Source organism: Diceros bicornis, chromosome 9 (genome assembly GCF_020826845.1).
Source record: "Diceros bicornis minor isolate mBicDic1 chromosome 9, mDicBic1.mat.cur, whole genome shotgun sequence".
In the NCBI taxonomy this organism is placed as follows: domain Eukaryota; kingdom Metazoa; phylum Chordata; class Mammalia; order Perissodactyla; family Rhinocerotidae; genus Diceros; species Diceros bicornis.
Genome location: NC_080748.1, coordinates 72,016,957 through 72,035,435, shown reverse-complemented (window position 1 = coordinate 72,035,435; position 18,479 = coordinate 72,016,957). Strand labels below are relative to the sequence as shown.

Here is an 18,479-nt window from a genome sequence, read left to right as displayed (position 1 = left end):
TCTGGCTGGGCTACAAATTAAATTGACATGAGACTGAATAGCAGGAGAAAAGTCAAACAAAGCTTTATAACATGTATACATGGGAGGAACCTAGTACAAAATGGGGGAGGTTGTCATCTTAAATAGCAAATTCAGGTAAAGACAAAGGAGGATGTTGGGGGTGGGGGGAGTCAGCTATGGGAGATTACCAGAAAAGTACAGTAAACAAGAGTATGCAGATTTAAGTCCTTGACTTCTGCATTGATAAGAGTTTCTAGAGATAAGGTCATCCCCCCCTCTTCCTGGTATAGAGACGGAGATACCTTTACAAATGGAGATTTCTCTTACAAATGTAAATATCTCTTACAAAGGATAACCTCTACTTTTGCTTGGTTTTCAGAGCTTTGATAAGAATGGGCTTAGCAAGGACTCTGCCAGTCTATCCAGACCCAGAGTTATCTATGATGATGGCCTGTCCTGGAGACAGGCCCTCTATCTTAAATTCTTTTATGCAGTTGGGGGGGGGGGGATGGTTAGAATTTCTGTCAGAGAAAATCATTAAGGTAAAGAGACATATTTTGAGGTGGCCAATTCTGATCCCCCACAACATTAAGTACATTCACACTGTTGTGCAACCATTACCACCATCCATCTCCAGAACTTTTTCATCTTCCCTAACTGAAACTCTGTATCCATTAAACAACTCCCTATCGCCCCTGCTCTCAGCCCCTGGCCATTACCGTTCTACTTTCTGTCTCTGTGAATTTGACTACTCTAGATACCTCTATTAACTGGATTTACAGTATTTGTCTTTTTGTGACTCAATACATCTGGCCATCAAATGTGTGGGTGTTTTCCCACACCAAGCCATTCTCCAACTATCCAGACACCAACTGGGTGTCCTACAATTTAACTCAATTCTGACACTATCTACCTGGAGTTAGTGTGAGACCACACAAGTTAAGAGCCCAATCCCACAAAACTGCCCCCCCCTTCAAAAGTCAATTGCAATTCCAGGTTGTCACTTGTGCTTCTGACCAACTGGCAAATTGGGGTTCCCACAACCCCTCCTCAGGTTCCTAATTTTCTAGGGTGGTTCACAGAACTCAGGAAAACTGTTTACTTACTAGATTACCAGCTTATTATAAAAGGATACAACTCATGAACAGCCAAATGGAAGAGATGCATAAAGCAAGGTATGGGGAAAGGGCCCTCTTTCCCCATAAGCCCTCTCCAGGCGCACCCCTTCCAGCACCTCCATGTGTTCACCCACCTAGAGGTTCCCTGAACCCCTTCAGTTGGGCTATATTATGGAGGCTTCATTACACAGGTATGATTAATTACATCATTGGCCATTGGTGATTGGACTCAATTTCCAGTCCCTCCTCTCTGGAGATGTGGAGTGGGGCTGAAAGTTCCAACCTTCTAATTACGTGTTTGGTTTCCCTGACAACCAGCCCCCATCCTTAGGGGCTTTCCAAAAGTCATCTCATTAACATAAACTCAGATGTGGTTGAAAGGGACCTGTTATGAATAACAAAAGACACCTTATTATCACTCTTATCTTAGAGCTCCTAAGAGTTTTAGTTGCTCTGTGCCAGGAACAGCATGAAAGCCAAATACATATTTCTAATTGTTTTGTGTTGACTTGATATGATTTCAAATCCACTTGTTTATGACTTAAGTGATGTTGTTTTAATCCACTTTTTTATGACAAAGGCCAAAAAAAAAGTTGTTTTGATATAAGTATGAAGTTTGTTGTCAGGATGTCATCATCTCATCTGTTGTCGATAAGAACTCGGTAACTCAGCTGCTATAAGTATTTCATAGATTTTTTTTTTAATTCTTTTCTCAGGTGTTCAACATCACTAATCATCAGGGAAATGCAAATCAAAACTACAATGAGGTATCACCTTACACCCATCAGATTGGCTGTAATTAACAAGACAGAAAATAGCAAATGTTGGAGAGGATGTGGAGAAAAGGGAACCCTCATGCACTGTTGGTGGGAATGCAAACTGGTACAGCCACTATGGAAAACAGTATGGAGATTTCTCAAAAAATTAAAAATAGAAATATGACCCAGCTATCCCACAACTGGGTATTTATCCAAAGAACTTGAAATCAACAATTCAAAGAGACTTATGTACCCCTATGTTCACTGCAGAATTATTCATAATAGCCAAGATGTACAAGCAACACAAGTGCTCATCACCTGATGAATGGATAAAGATGCGGTATATATACACAATGGAATATTACTTAGCCACAAAAAAGACAAAATCATGCCATTTGCAACAATATGGATGGAACTTGAGGGTAGTATGTTAAGTGAAATAAGCAAGACAGAGAAAGATAAACACTATATGATTTCACTCATGTGTGGAAGATAAACAAATACATGGACAAAGAGAACAGATTAGTGGTTACCAGAGGGGAAGGGGGTTGGGGGCGTGGGCATAATGGCAAAAGGGGCACATTTATATGGTGACTGACAAATAATAATGTACAAGTAAAATTTCATGTTATAAACTCTTATGACTCTAATAAAAAAATTATTTTCTTTCCCTTTAGAATTAAACATAGAATCAACCAGCTTACTTTCAATATGCATCCAAACCAGATTGCAGAGGCACTTCCTTTGGTCTACTTCATGGTCTTTCCATCTTTGCCTTAATCACATTATTGCTAATATTGGCATATAAATTTCCCCCATCTTCCATTTATTTCTTGTAAACAATGCAGGACAATGTAATAAAATGCTCAAATGGATCTACCAACAAATGTCATTATAGTACAGAGATGGTTGTTTTATGGAAACTCAGTAAGTTGACTGGTAGGCAGAGATGGATGGCAATGCTTGATGTTCAGTTGCTGAATGAAAGTCTATGTTTGAAATAACAAAAGTGGTTTGAGGTTAGCAGAGTAAAGGCTGAGGTCCCTTGGACACACAGATGTGTGCTAGAAATAGCCTGCCTGGCTGGTTTGGCTAATGAGTAAAGACTTAAGTAGCCTAGCTGTTGGAAAATGAAAAATCACACACACATACACACCTGTTGGTGAAAGGTGTGAAAACTTCTGGTCCAGAATTTGTTTTTTTTGGGGGCCCAGGGCAGGCCACCCCAAAATATCCCACAATAGAATATTGATTATTTTGATAATTTTATTTATTTATTTATTTTTCCCCCAAAGCCCCAGTAGATAGTTGTATGTCATAGCTGCAGGTCTGTCTAGTTGCTGAATGTGGGACATGGCCTCAGCATGGCTGGAGAAGCAGTGCGTCAGTGCGCGCCCGGGATCTGAACTTGGGCCGCCAGCAGCGGAGCATGCACACTTAACCGCTTAAGCCATGGGGCCGGCCCATTATTTTGAATCAAATTACTTGAGAAGCAAAAAGGGCTTTCTCTGGGCCATCCCAGTGGCATAGTAGTTAAGTTTGCGTGCTCTGCTTCGGCGGCCCAGGGTACGCAGATTTGGATCCCGGGCGTGGACCTATGTACCGCTTGTCAAGCCATGCTGTGGCAGGCGTCCCACATATAAAGTAGAGGAAGATGGGCACGGATGTTAGGCCAGGGCCAATCTTCCTCAGCAAAAAGAGGAGGATTGGCATCAGATGTTAGCTCAGAGCTAGTCTTCCTCCCCCGGACCCCCCAAAAAAGGGCTTTCTGACCCTCCTGTCTCTGTTCCCCCTGAAAGCAGGAAATGAATCTCCCATGTGAAAGGTGCTCTCCCTGCATCCTTATCACCAGAGCTAGGGAATTCAGGGCCGAGAAGCCTGCATCAACAAACCTTGCTAATTTACTACCTCAAGCCTAAACTCTTCTTAAATTCCTCACTATTTACATACTGCAATCCTAAGTTCTTTGTCCTGTCAATTCTTCACAAATTTATTGTTTCTTTGTGTAAAAGACATATATACTGCCTGCTTTGTTCACTCTCCCAGCATCATTTCTTTATGATCTCCAATATGTTATGTATGGCTATTACCTTTTATTAACTCAACTGTGGGTTGTTTCCGGGTTCCTAACATTTGACTATGTCTCAGCTCTAGTAACTGAGGATATTATCCTTTTTTATTGCCTGCAGTGGCTGTCACTGGATTCTGCCTGGTGACAATATTTTACCACTGACCACAGTCTACCAAATGGAGGAACCAAGAGAAGATGGTAGCTTTGGATAAGAAGCAAGCAATACGTTAATCTGATCTTGTGTCAATTTTATTATTAGTCCAGCCACAAGAACACAAGAAGAGAAGAAAGGGGATTTTCCCCCACCCCAATAGTCTCAATTCAGAGAAAGCAGCATCTCTCACTGGGTACTAGCAAACTATACCACATAGTTTGATTCCGAACTTGGCATAGATACATGACATGGGGTTAAATGTACCCTCACAGACTAGCTCATCTGAAGAGGTGATGCATCAGGCTTTCTGACCAAAACTATTAGCTTTGGGCCAAAGGCCAGCTATGTGTTCCCACTTGCTTCTTATCCAAAGCTACCACCTTCTCTTGGTTCCTCCTTTTGATAGACTGTGGTCAGTGGTAAAATACTGTCACCAGGCAGAATCCAGTGACACCCACTGCAGGCAATAAAAAAGAATAATGTCCCCAGTTATCAGAGCTCAGACGTAGTCAAATGTTAGGAACCCAGAAACAACCCACAGTTGAGTTAATGAGAGGTATTAACCGTCAGCACAGTAAAAATGAGTGAATATACAGTCAAGTAGCTGGCTGATCCTGAGTCTATAGGTGAGGTGACAGACAACACGTGGTTGTCACGAAAGAGAAGTGAAGGAATAGAAATGGCAGGCAGAGTCTAATACCCTCTCTGCTAGAATACCTCACAACTTCTCTGTTGCTTTCATCACCACACTCTCAAGCTATGACTTTCATAAGTTTTCCTGCTTCCATTTTGGCCACCGTTCAAACCTTGCAATACCATTTTATCTGTTCCCCCTACCGTCCCTTCACTTACTCCTTCTTCGATATTCCTCTGTACTTTATGTGTATCTGAGTCTCTGACTTATATCATTTTTCTTCTCTCTAAAGAACTTCTTTTAACATTTTTCACAGGGCAGGTCTACCGGCAAAAAATCCCCTCTATTTTTGTTTGTCTGAGAAAGCGTTTCTCCTTCACTTTTGAAAGATCATTTCACAGGGTACAGAATTCTATGCTGGTGGTTTTTTTCTCTCAATGCTTTAAATTTTCCACTCTAGTTTCTTCTTGGTTGCGTGATTTCTGAGGAGAAGTGGATGTAATTCTTATCTTTGTTCTTCTACAGGCAAGGAGTTTTTCTGTAGTTTGAAAATTGTATGCCTAGGTGTAGGTTGGTGTTTTCTGAGCTTCCTGGGTCTGTGGTTTGGTGTTTGATATTAATTTGGGGAAATTCTGTCATTATTGTTTCAAATATTTTGTCTGTTCCTTTCTCTGTTTCTTCTCTTTCTGGTACTCCTATTATGCTATGTTATATCTTTTGTAGCTGTGTCACAATTCTTGGATATTCTATTCTGCTTTTTTCAGTCTTTGTTCTCTTTGCTTTTTGGTTTTTCAGGATTCTATTGGTATATCCTCTAGCTCAGAGATTCTTTCCTCACCTGTGTCCAGTTTAGTAACAAGCCCATCAAAGGCATTCTTCATTTCTGTTACAGTGTTTTTTTTATCTCTAGTTCTTTCTTAGGATTTCTTTTCATTCTTTTTGGTTCTTAGAATTTCCAAGTCTCTGCTTACATTGCCCATCTGTTCTTGCATGCTGTCTATTTTATCCGTTAAAGCCCTTAGTCTAATAGTCATAGTTGTTTTAAATTCCTGGTCTGATAATTCCAACATCCTTGCCATGTGTGGTTCTGATGTTTGCTCTGCCTCTTCAAATTGTGTTTTTCGCCTTTTGGTATGCCTTGTAGTTTTTTCTTGAGATCCAGACATGATGTACTGGGTAAAAGGAAGTGCTGTAATGAGGTGTTCATAATGTGGCAGTGAGGTGTGGGAGGAGGCAATGCTATAGTCCTATGATTAGGTCTCAGTCTGTCAGTGAGCCTGTGCCTCTGGACTGTGAACTTCACAAGTGTTTCTCAAGCCCCCCCCTCCCCCCAACTTATGTGGGACAGGATGGCTAGAGCCAGCTGGAATTGGGTATTTCCCCTCCCCCAGGTCAGTTAGGCTCAGGTAATACCCCAACAGGTTAGGCTCTACGTAACTAGTTTCCCCTGAGGGCAGGTCTTGTTAAGCAGAACTGAATGTTCTGGTATATTTCAAAATGGTTCCTTTCCCCCTGCAGGAAGCCTGAGAGGATGTTCTCTGATATTCACAGTAGGAACCTGGTGGAGCTCCTGGAGGTAAATCTCACAATATTGTGGGGTCTCCCCTAGACTGGGTCCCCCTGGAGTTTTTACCTCTCAGACTTGTTCACACTGAGCCAGTAATTTGTCAGTTATAGTTCCAGTTTTCCTACCCTGGACAGTGGGTGGTTCCCTTGGTGGTTTCCACTCTGAGTCTGCTCTGGGAAGCCTCAACTCCCTGTATTCACCTGTCTGCCTCCCCAGTCTTCGGAGTGGCGGTTTGTCCTGTGTCCTTCTCTTTCTCAGAGATCCAAGAAGAGTTCTCTCTTTTTTTTTAAGATTTTATTTATTTGTTTTATTTCCCCCCAAAGCCCCAGTAGATGGTTGTATGTCATAGCTGCACATCCTTCTAGTTGCTGTATGTGGGACACGGCCTCAGCATGGCCGGAGAAGCGGTGCGTCGGTGCGCGCCCGGATCCGAACCCGGGCCACCAGCAGCGGAGCGCGTGCACTTAACCGCTAAGCCACGGGGCCGGCCCTCCTCTTTTTTTTAAATATACACTCTCCCCCAAGTTATCTTATCCAATGCCATGTTTTTTTGCTCCCAGATTTGCACAAGGCTGGCTCCTTCTTGGTTTTCATGTTTCAGCTCAAGTCTCTGCTCTAAGCATCCTTCTTGACTTCTCAATTTAAATCAGGGCTTCCTGCTCACCCTCAAGCACTCTCTTTCACTTCCTATTTATTTTCTTCACAGCCCTCACCAAATCTGAAATTATCTTGTTCATTTATTTGCTTCTTTACTGTCTATCTCCCACTACTTGAATGTAAACACCGTGAGAAGATAAACTTTATACACCTTGTTTACCATTGATCCCTGGTGCTTTGAAGGGTATCTGATGTATGGTAGGTGTTCAAAAAGTACTTGTTTAAAAATGATTCATGATTTATTTAATCATTCTGCTATTGCTGAACTTTTAGCTGTTTCTAAATTCTATTATAATAAGCACTGCTCTGATAAACATTTGAACATAAATAAATTTGTATGTAAATTATCGTCTATACTGACTTTTTTCCTTAATAATCTTATACGTGGAATTCCGACAAGTAAGATTACTGACTCAGAGGATGAACATTTTTAAGGCTCTTAATAAATATTGCCAAATTATTTTCTGAAAAGGCTTTTCTAACTTACAATTTTTTTGTGTGTGTGAGGAAGATCAGCCCTGAGCTAACATCCATGCCAATCCTCCTCTTTTTGCTGAGGAAGACTGGCCCTGGGCTAACATCTGTGCCCATCTTCCTCCACTTTATATGGGATGCCGCCACAGTATGGCCTGACGAGCGGTGCAGAGGTGCACGCCCAGGATCCCAACTCGGGCCGCCAGCAGCTGAGCGTGCACACTTAACTGCTATGCCATGGGGCTGGCCCTAACTTACATTTTGCCAATAATATATTACTGTGCCTATCACCCTTTGCTTTCATTAGTAGGGGGCATCCTGTTTTTAAAAAATCTTTGCTAATTTGATGGGTAAGAATGAATATATTTGTATATTTATATTTATTTTATTATTTTGCTGTATTCCCTTTTTACCTATTCTTTTTCTAGATTGTGAGCCTACTGAAAGCAGGGATTTCATTTTTTTAGGTGTATCCTTTTTTGAGGACATCTTTATCAACTTTTAGCAGTTTCTGGACAACTCATCTCAATAACGGACTAGTTTCCCAAGAGACTGAAAACAAAACAACTTGAGCTTCCAATATTCTTATCACATCTTAAAGGATGACCAAATAGAATATATTGACCTAAACTGGCCTTTGTGAGCAGTTTTGCCTAATTTTTTATACCAGTGGCTCTCTACGATAGTGTCATAACACAGATATGACTGAGATCAGATGGGAAGCGTGAAGCAAGTAATTCATTACTAATAACAAAGTTCTGAAGTCTGAGGCTGACTTTTCATGAATTAGAGCACATTCAAGGTTACTTGTATAATAACATGAACCTTATTCATTTGCTTTCTTGAGTGGGAGAGAAATTAGTGGTGTGGAGCGTATCCACTGGTTACAGCAGTGCTGTCCACAGAAATATAAAGTGAGTCACATCTGTAATTTTAAATTATGCAGTAGCCATGTTAAAAAGTAAAAAGGAACAAGTGAAATTGAAATTAATATTAGCAAGATATTTTTAAACCAATGTGTCCAAAACACTATCATTTCAACACATAATTGACATAAAAAAATGCCTTAGTGAGAAATTTCTTTTTTGTACTGTCTTTGAAATCCATTGTGTATTTTACACTTACAGCACATCTCAAGGTGGACCACAGGCATTTCAAGTCCTCAAAATCCTCATGTGGATAGCACTACCGTATCGGACAACCCAGGGTTTACAGTATTAGGACTTTCATGGGTGCAAAGCAATGAAGATATTTTTCAGTATTTGGAAAGACATTTATGGTAGGTGTCTTAGTTTGGGTTCCCACAGTAGCAGACTCTGAGGATTTGAGTAGAAGTAGTTTGTTTTGGAAAACGTTTGTGGGGAGTGGAGAAGCGAGACAGAGAAAGGAAGGAAGCCAATAAGAGGTGCATTAGCAAGCAAGTTACTGCTTAGGCAACTGGGCTCCACCCTGCTGGGTAACACTGTGAGACAGAATTGTTTCAACTGACAGGTAAGGGGACTGGGGCATTTATCTACCAACGCCCATCCATCATTGATTGAGGGTTTACAGCATTCGGCTTGCCTTGCATATGGCCTCAAAGTGCTTCCATAGCTAGAAAAAGACCCTTAAGTAGAGTTGCAGATAAACAGTAAGCTGCCTTAGTTCTGGAGAGGTGCCCAGGGGGTATGAGCTGAAAAGTAATAGCTTCTGCCACAGCAGGTCACACAATTTAAGCTTTAGCTTCTAATCCTTTAGCTTCAGGAACCCCAGAGACTCGATGCCACCAAGACTCTCCTTTACTCTCATTGTGTTCACTTACATATCCCTAGCTCCTGGAACAGTTCTTGGCACACAGTCTGTGTTTAGAAAATAGTTGTTGACTGTAAGTTAATCGACTGTATGACTTTCCTTTGGGTACCTGCTTTACTATTTCAGGCCTTTCCATCACAATGGGAGACATGGCTACCACCAGTTATGGGTCATATCTTTAGAACTCCCTGATCAGAAAGGAAAATGAGGCTTTCTCTTTCTAGCTCCAGCCAAAAAATTCTCAAAAAAAGAAAGCCAGGGCCGGCCCAGTGGCGCAGTGGTTAAGTTCACGCATTGTGCTTCGGAGGCCTGGGGTTCGCTGGTTCAGACCTGCTCACTGCTCATTAAGCCATGCTGAGGTGGTGTCCCATATAGAAGGGCTACAACTCTACAACTATGATACACAACTATGTACTGGGGCTTTGGGGAGAAAAAGGAAAAAAGAGGAAGATTGGCAACAGATGTGAGTGCAGGGCCAATTTTCCTCAAAAAAACAAAAAGAAAGAAAGCCAGTTGGCTTGGCTTGGGCCATGAGCTTATCTCTGGGCCAGTCCCTTTGGAGACGGCCATGGTATCTTACGATTGGCTAGATTTGTGTCATGTGCCCACCCCTGAGATTATGGCGGTGGAGACTATTACTAGAAGGTGGAGTGACAGAACAGTTGTCACCATATTTGGAGCTACGGATACCCAATGGAGTATGTTTAAATTGTGAATGCCATTTGTCCCATATGTCTTGGTAGAAAAATGCTTGAGGACCAGCATTGTCTTAGCTGGACCATTTTAGTACTGCATTAGCTCTTATACCTACTGCAGATTTAACACTTAACGCTTTGACTATTTGAGAGGGATCCTGTAGATCATTTAGTAATTTATACTTTGCAAGGCACAATTTTTTTTCTTGTGCCCCGAGGTTTGTTTGGGAATGAATCATGAAGTACAACAAGATTGAATCTCTCCCTAGGTATTCTCTGCTTATCCCTACTAGAGTCAATGACTGGCTTCATGCACTCAGCATAATATTTTCAGTGTTCATCCATGTTGTAGCATGCATCAGTATTTTATTCCTTCTTATAAAATGCCAAATAATATTCCATCGTATGTAATGCCCCATTTTATTTATCTATTCATCAGCTGATGGACACTTGGTCCCCCCATCCCCCAACTTGGGCTTTTATGAATAGTGCTGCGATGACATCTGTATGTAAATTTTCACGTGGACCTATGTTTCCATTTATCTTGGGTAAACAGCTAGGAGTGGAATTGCTGAGTCAGATGGTAACTTGATGTTTAACATTTCTAGGAACTGCCACACTATTTTCCATAGCCGCTGTATCATTTTCCATTCCCTCCAGCAATGTATGAGGGTTCCAATTTCTCCACATCCTCTCTAATACTTATTACTGTCTTTTTAGTTATAGTATTGAACCACTTAAGATCAGTAAACAAGTGCAGATAGAGGTCTTATGACATCTTTCCCATTTTTGCCAGCTCCATGCCTGGCCTAGCGATCAAGTACCTAGACAGCATTCGCTAAACATTTGTTGAATGAATGAAAAAAACCACCCTTTTATTTGTACATTGCCTTAGGTTTTACAAAGTGCTTTCCCAAGTTGTGAGGCTCACACTAACCCTGTAGGAAGTAGGAAGAGTGGGAATTCTGATTCCCATTTTAGACCTGAGGACAATAAAGGTCAGACAGATTTGGTAATAAGTGAAAAGTCTAGATCACTGGTCCCCTGGTTCCAAATCCAGTCTTTTCTCTACAATTCAACACTGGTTCTCAATATCTCTTCTAAATATCCTATTAGTTAATGTCAGAAAAAAATGTTAAGAAGTTTCAAAAGATCGTAGTTAAAAAAAACCCAGCAGAAGCTGAAGGAACTAGTGTTTCTGGCAGTTCGGAGACTGCTAATTATGGTTCTGAGAACTGTGGGGATTAGAGAGAGTGGTCTGGGGCAGTCTGACAAGAGAAGGCACTAGACTTCTAACTTGAGCGAGCAAATTCTTCATCTTTGAAGCAGAACTGATAGCTGAGCATTTACAGGGCTGGAAAATTTAAGGAGTTTCAAAGAGAACTGTAAATAAGGTGAGGGCTGACTATTTAGGTTGTAGATTACAATATCTGAGAAAGAGCTAGTACAGAAAAGTAAGTAATTGAACAATCAGTTTTCTTAGAATGTTCAGCTCTAATTGTCTTTCCTTTTTGTAACAAATTCTCAAACATCATGAAATAGCAAGAAAATAGTATAGTAAACCCCCATCACCCATCAGTTGAAAATTATTATCAATATTTTGCCATTATTATATGCTTGACTTTTAAAAAGTGTTTGAATACAGGAAGGCTTTCTTTAAAAGCCACTTCCTGGGGCCGGCCTGGTGGCACAAGCGGTTAAGTGCTTGTGCTCCGCTGGGGGGGCCCGGGGTTCGCCAGTTTGGATCCCGGGCACGCACCGACGCACTGCTTGGCAAGCCATGCTGTGGCGGCGTCCCATATAAAGTGGAGGAAGATGGGCACGGATGTTAGCCCAGAGCCAGTCTTCCTCAGCAAAAAAAATAAAAAATAAAAAATAAAAGAGGATTGGCGGATGTTAGCACAGGGCTGATCTCCTCACACACATACACAAAAATGCCATTTCCCCCCAGCTTTACTGAGGTATAATTAACAATCAAAAATTGTATATATTTAAGGCATACAACCTGATGACTCGACATACATGTACATCGTGAAATATTCACCACAACCAAGACAATCAACATAACCACCACTTCACACCTTAACCATTTTCCTTTTCCTTTTTTGTGTGAACACCTAAAATCTACTCTCTTAGCAAATTTCAAGAACACATACAATATTGTCAACTACAGTCACATTACTGTACACCAGTTCTCCAGAACTTATTCATCTTGCATAACTGAAACTAAAAGCCATTATTAATAACATCATTTCAGCCAAGATACATGGGAAATTATCAGAGAATAGTAAAGTGATCTTGTAATAAGCCCCACGAACTTGTAACCTTTGATCTTTCTTCATTTAGGGTTGAAGAGAAGAGAACCTCCTGAGCTGGTAAGATGGCCTCACAACTAACTGAAGACTTAGTGGGAGTCCAAGATTTTGTTCATTCAGTCCTACAATCATGCGTTCGTTCATTCAACCAGCGTATTCTAGACACTTTTTAGGCTCACTGACCACCCCCCAGTGAGACAGACCACGCTGGATTCCGACTTGAGTCCAAATCGGGTTTCATCATTTACTGACTCTTAAGACCTTGGACAAGTTCTGTCCTTGAGCCTCATCTTTCTAATCTGTAAAATAGGGATAAGGATACCTTCTTGACTCGGGCATTGTTAGAGTTCAAAGTGAGGTAAGGTCCCCAGGAATGTGCATAACGGGTGTTCTGTAATGTACGTTCCGTGTGCCACTGTTATTCTGCTAGGCTCTGAGGGCAGGATGAAGGAAGTAATAAGGCAGTCTCTTTCTCCCTATATCCCCTTTTCCCAGTCTAAGAGGGCAGCAAAAAGCTCGCAGAGGTCCCCCGTATAACGCAACATGTGAGACGCCAAAAGCCTGCCCCTAATGACGTGCATTCATCTTCCAAAATCATTGAGTTCTTCTAATCTTCTGTTACCTTTCTTTAGGTCTTGCAGCTCTACAAAGATAATCTGTGCTAAATCCTGCTGTTGTCTTAGGTCAAATGTTTGGCCCGCAGGTTGGAGAGCCTTCCACAGCTCTCTTTTTGGTCCTGATGAGGGCAGCGAGCCTAGAAGGCGGGCTGCTAAATCCCGGTCTTCTGAAAGCCGCAGCCAAAGGGGCGTTTCTGAGCAGCAGGGCGGGCAGAGCCGGCGCCTCCCCTCTCCACCTTCTGGGTGGGTGCCTTGGCTCTGAGTACGAACTTGGGCAAGTCTGCAGCCAGGTGCGAGCACGTGGGCGCCTCCGCGCCGGGCCCAGCGTGCCGCGTGGTCAGTCTACCCACCTCCATCCAACCTCGCCCGTCCCCTCGCCTCGCACGCGCGCGGCTCCCGGCAGCGCCGCCCCCGCCGCCCCGCACGCGGCGCGCAGCTCCCGCTCCCGCTCCCGGTCCCGGCTGCCGGCTCCCCGCGGCGCGGCCCAGGAGGCGGGGACGGGGCGGGCCGCGGGCTCTTTGCTCCCGGAAGCGGGTGGTTCTCAGGCTCCCGCCGAGCGGATCGAGCTCCAGCATCGTCGCCCGCACCTCCAGGAGCAGCGAGAGCGGCGCGGCCGCCCGCACAGCGCCACCCCGGCCCGCGCCCGCCTCTGCCGGCAAGATGCTGTCTGTGTACCCGGAGGCGAAGCCCAACCCGCTGAGGGACGCGAACATCTGCTCGCGCGTGTTCTTCTGGTGAGCACCCCGGCTCGGGCTGCGACACCCCGCCGCCGCCGGCCCGTGCCTGTGCCTGGCGTTGCTGGCGCCTTTTGGCGGTGGAGGGCCGAGGGTCTGGGCCAGGGAGGGCTTTTCGCCGCCGCCCGCACCGCCGGGGCTTCCTGCCGCCGGTGGGGCCACCCCACGCCGGCCGCGTGGTCCCCGCCTGCGCCCCGGCGCGCGGGGTGGGCGGGAGTAGGGCCAGGGAGGGGGACCCGGGAACCTGGTGGCGTGGGCTCAGGGTCTCCCTTCCTTGCCACTCGCTCCGCCAGCCTCCAGTGCCCGGGAGGTGGGGAGCCAGAAAACCTAGGCTGCCTGGGGGAAATCACTGCCCAGCGGGAGGACCGACTGGCCCTCCCACACCCCGCCCTTGGCCGGCTGCCCCTGCACCGCGCAGGGATTCGCAGTTCTCCTGAACTAAAGCTGCACCCTTTTTTTTTCTTAACCAAGCAGCTTATGAACAGCTTGCTTTATCTAATGTCAACCAAAGGCTACTTACTGCACTGCCCTGGACTATTGCCATCTCCCAAAAGTGTCCCCACCTCTTCCGAAATTCCTTACGTGACAGCTGCGTTTCAACTCCACCGGCCTTTCTCTGTGTTCTATGACCGTGTCTGCCTGCATCTGTCTTTCTCTGTCTCCCTCCTGTGTATGCCTCTCACTGTGTGTCCTGGTACCTAGTTGTGGCAAATTTCATGTGGGTAAAAAAACACTTTATTTTCTAGTTAGTGAATGGGGACACTGTTCTTGAATAAGTTTTGCTTTTGCCTGGGACACACACAGCCACGACTGCGGTATGTCTTCGACCAGCCCCTTTCCCTGTTGATAAATAATATTTGCACTTCCACCTTTGAGGATCACTCTGGGGATGGTGTCCCTGAAGCCTGTGGGGTCTTATCGGGATCTCTAGCCTTTGGAGAAGCGATCCATGGTCTTGATGCAGGTGCTCCTGCCCGGGAGTCCTATGGTCCTAAAACCACTGAAGGGTCCCTGAGCTGGGAAGAAGGACAGAGGTGAAAATCCGCTCAGAGAGATGAGGCTCTTAATTAAAAGTTTTCCATCTAGTATCTGAGACTACTAACTAGGTGGGCGTGAACCTTTGGGCTTTAATCACACTCGGTTGGTTATTAGGTTGGTTATTAGGTCTTTCGTTTCTCGACCCTAACCGTTTCATCTTTCCCACGTATTCTGATCATTCCCCCCCCCCCTTTTTTTTTTAACTTGAGGTCATATTGGCTTATAACACTGTGTAAATTTCGGGTGATCATTCCTTTGTTTTATGGGAGAGCCTAGGGGATCCCAAGGGGAAGAGTGCTCCCATGCTTGATTGTGGTGTATTCAGTAGGTGTAGGGACATCTCTTGGCTGTATGGTGGCCCTTCTCTTAAGGAAAGAGGGCGCAGAAGAAGGAATATGGATGTGTCTACTGTACATAATAACGAAGTAGGCAAATGTCTCCTTTGTTGGAGGCAGGGCTTGGAACTCTGGAAGCACTTTCTGTTTGTGGATTTTCAAAATGTCTGTGCGTGGAAATGGGGAGGTGAGGACTTCCCATTGCTCATTTTGGTAGGCACTTATTTCCGGTTTCCCTGCTGGAGGGAAAGGAGCGCTTAGCTCGGTTTCCCACGTGAAGGCACTTAAGGGAAGAGAGGTTAAGTTGCCTGGGATCACACAGCTAGTAGGTAGTAGAGCGGATCCCAAACAAGGCAGTCTGGCTCTGGAGCCTGAGTTCCTGTGTTCGCATCCCCTCTGCTGAGCTGCTCCTGTAGGGGTACTTGTTCTTAAATGCGTGGAGAAGGCTATTCCACACACACCTTTGTTCTTGTAGGTGGGAGTTTCTTCAAGTTCCTGCCATTGGAGACAGTGCACGTGAAACATTTATTACCATGCTTTAGGGCAGCTGTTCTCAAAGTGTGGTGCTCACACCTGCAGCATCCGCATCACCTGGGAGCCTGTTAGAAATGCAAAGTCTCGGCCACCCTTTCCAGCCCAATTCTGTAAAACTAGAAACTGGGCGGTGGGGGGCGGTGGTTCAACAAGAGCTTCAGGTGATTCTGACAGAAGGTTGAGGCTCACTCAATGCTTTGTCACCCCTCCCATTGGCATTGTTATTCCAGTATTATACTTTTAAGTAAGGGGCAAGACTTTGCGAAGTCAGTTGTTGACCAGAATGACCATCCTGTAGTTAGTTACCTTCTGCAGTCCGACGAATTTTAAAGTCTGAGGCACCTTAGTGATTTCCTTGTGTACCCTTCTGGCTGTAGGCTGGCAAGCTGAAAAGAGCCCAGTCAGGGAGTGCCACCGGGAGACAAGGCCCATCTTGTAGAGAAAAACCGTTTTCATCTTCTCATTGGGTATTTGCTTTTCTTCTCAAATTTCATGTGCTTTCCAAACTTGTGACCTGGTAGCTCCCTACCCAAATGATGCTGATAGCTAGCTTACTGACCTTATACAAATACTTTACTGAGGATTTGGTGTTTTCTTTTTTTTTAAAGATTTTATTTATTTATTTTTCCCCCAAAGCCCCAGTAGATAGTTGTATGTCATAGCTGCACATCCTTCTAGTTGCTGCATGTGGGACGCGGCCCCAGCATGGCCGGAGAAGTGGTGCGTCGGCGCGTGCCAGGGATCCGAACCCGGGCTGCCAGCAGCGGAGCGCGCGCACTTAACCGCTAAGCCGCCGGGCCGGCCCAGGATTTGGTGTTTTCACAGCTCTGTTTAGACGTGGGGTCTAAGAGGAGTTGTGCATTATGGCTATTGGTAATTTTTGTGGATTTTTGAAAAGAATATATTTTTTTCTATTTCTGTAAGAAGTTTAAAACTAGAAAAGAAAGGAATAAGGATGATTTATTTCTATTAGCCAAGTACATCTGCTATTTTGGTTGTTTCTTAGTCTTCCCCTAAAACTATATATACCTTCGTACACACACACATCTTTTCTATAAAACTAAATAGGTTTGAATCCTGACTCCTTCCTAATTTTCTATGGTTAACATTTATTTATGGCATTAAAAAATCTTCAAAACATGATATTTAATGATTGTGATTTATGCAGTCTTTCACTTTTGTGGAACACAGTTTATTTCTAATTATGATGTAATGTATATCCATGCCCATATAGTTGGGTGCATAGTTTTTCTGTGTTCTCAGAAGCAGAATGACTGGTGAAAGGCCAAATTGTTTTCCAGCAGGATTGGACCAGTTTGCCCTCTTAGTAGTGGTTTGTGTGCTTATTTCACTGTCAACTTTGAGTTGAGTTAAAAAAAATTAAAGGGGGCCGCCCCGTCATGCAGGCGTGAGTGCGCTCCGCTGCAGCGGCCGGGGGTTCGCTGGTTCGGATCCCGGGTGCGCACCGATGCACCGCTTGTTGGGCCATGCTGTGGCAGGCGACCCATATAAAGTGGAGGAAGATGGGCAGGGATGTTAGCCCAGGGCCAGTCTTCCTCAGCAAAAAGAGGAGGATTGGCAGATGTTAGCTCAGGGCCGATCTTCCTCACAAAAAAAAAAAAATTAAAAAAATTTTTCTAAGTTGAAAGGTTAAAAGTAATATTAAACAATTTTAATTTATTTGATTTATAGATGGCACTTTTTTTTGTTTCTTGATCATTTATTTGTATTTCTTTGAATTCTTATTAATAGATTTTTTTCCTAGGAGACATTTATAGTTTTGAAATAACTTGTAATACAGTCATGGCCACATAATGACATTTCCATCAGCAATGGACCGCATATACGACAGTGGTCCCTTAAGATTAGTCTTGGTGTGTAGTAGGCTATCCTATCTAGGTTTGTGTAAGTACACTCTATGATGATCACACAGTGACGAAATCGCTTAGCAACGCATTTCTCAGTACATATCTGAGAAGTGGTGGTGAAGTGGCACATGACTATACTGCTTATATTTTCCAGATTTTCATTTGTCTCAATTTAGGTCAGAGGTTTTAAATTTATATATCATTAATTATATTGAGCTTTTCTTTTTACTTTCTCCTGTTGCTTTTGTAATATATCTTTTTTTTGAGGAAGATTAGCCCTGAGCTAACATCCAGTGCCAATCCTCCTCTTTTTTTTTCTGGCCTGAGGAAGACTGGCCCTGGGCCAACGTCCGTGCCAATCTTCCTCCACTCCACGTGGGTCACCGCCAGAGCATGGCCTGACAAGTGGCATGTTAATGCGCGCTTGGGATCCGAACCTGCGAACCCCAGGCCGCCGAAGTGGATTGCTCGCACTTAACCGCTGCGCCACCGGGCCGGCCCCATAATATATCTTTTTTTAATCCTAGAGTCGTCTAAATCTCTATAAGCATTTTCTTTAACTCTCTTCTCGTTTCATTTTTGACAATAAAAGCAGCTAGAATTTCTTTTAGTATTTGATGTGATAGGCCCCATTTTTTCCAAAACAGCCCATTTTCCCGTCATGGTTTATTGAATAATTCTTCCTCTTCCCCATTATTGGAAGTAAGTGGCATAGCTTGTGAACCGTGTCTAGCTGGGTGCTAGATTGTCCAGTCCCCCGGGACTCTCCCTGGCGATGTCCCCGCTCTCTTGCTGCACATCATGCTGGGGGTGGGTGTGCTCTGCATTCCTCTGCTCACCCTCCTCCTGGAGGTCACCAGGTTGGAGGTTAGCAGCGCAGGACCAGTCACCAGAGATGGAGGTTGAGGAGGGTTTGGGCCAGATGCGGTTGGCCCACCAGAGAATGGTTAAATCCTCGCTCCCTTGATGCCGGCTCAGTCGGTGACCTGTCACTTTGCAAAGCGAATGCTGTTGTGGAGACTGCCACTGGTGTCAGGACAGACTCTCTGGAGTCTCTCGTCACAGAAAGCTGATGACACAAGGGGGAGATGCAAATGGCTGAGTGCTGAGATGGTGTAG

General features: G+C 44.2%; 1 protein-coding gene across 6 annotated transcripts in view; it reads left to right on the top strand.

Moving 5' to 3' along the window:
• Positions 1 to 13,151: 13,151 nt before the first annotated feature.
• Positions 13,152 to 18,479, top strand: part of ABCC4 (ATP binding cassette subfamily C member 4) — a 266,824-nt gene continuing 261,496 nt past the window's right edge. For 3 of the 6 annotated variants that reach the window (XM_058548382.1, XM_058548378.1, XM_058548379.1), the window contains exon 1: positions 13,153 to 13,585. In XM_058548382.1, the coding sequence (XP_058404365.1) occupies positions 13,512 to 13,585 (74 nt within the window). In that variant the 5' untranslated portion in view covers positions 13,153 to 13,511. Of the gene's footprint in view, positions 13,586 to 18,479 lie in introns of all 6 variants that reach the window. The other 3 variants (XM_058548381.1, XM_058548380.1, XM_058548383.1) reach the window with 3 other exon arrangements.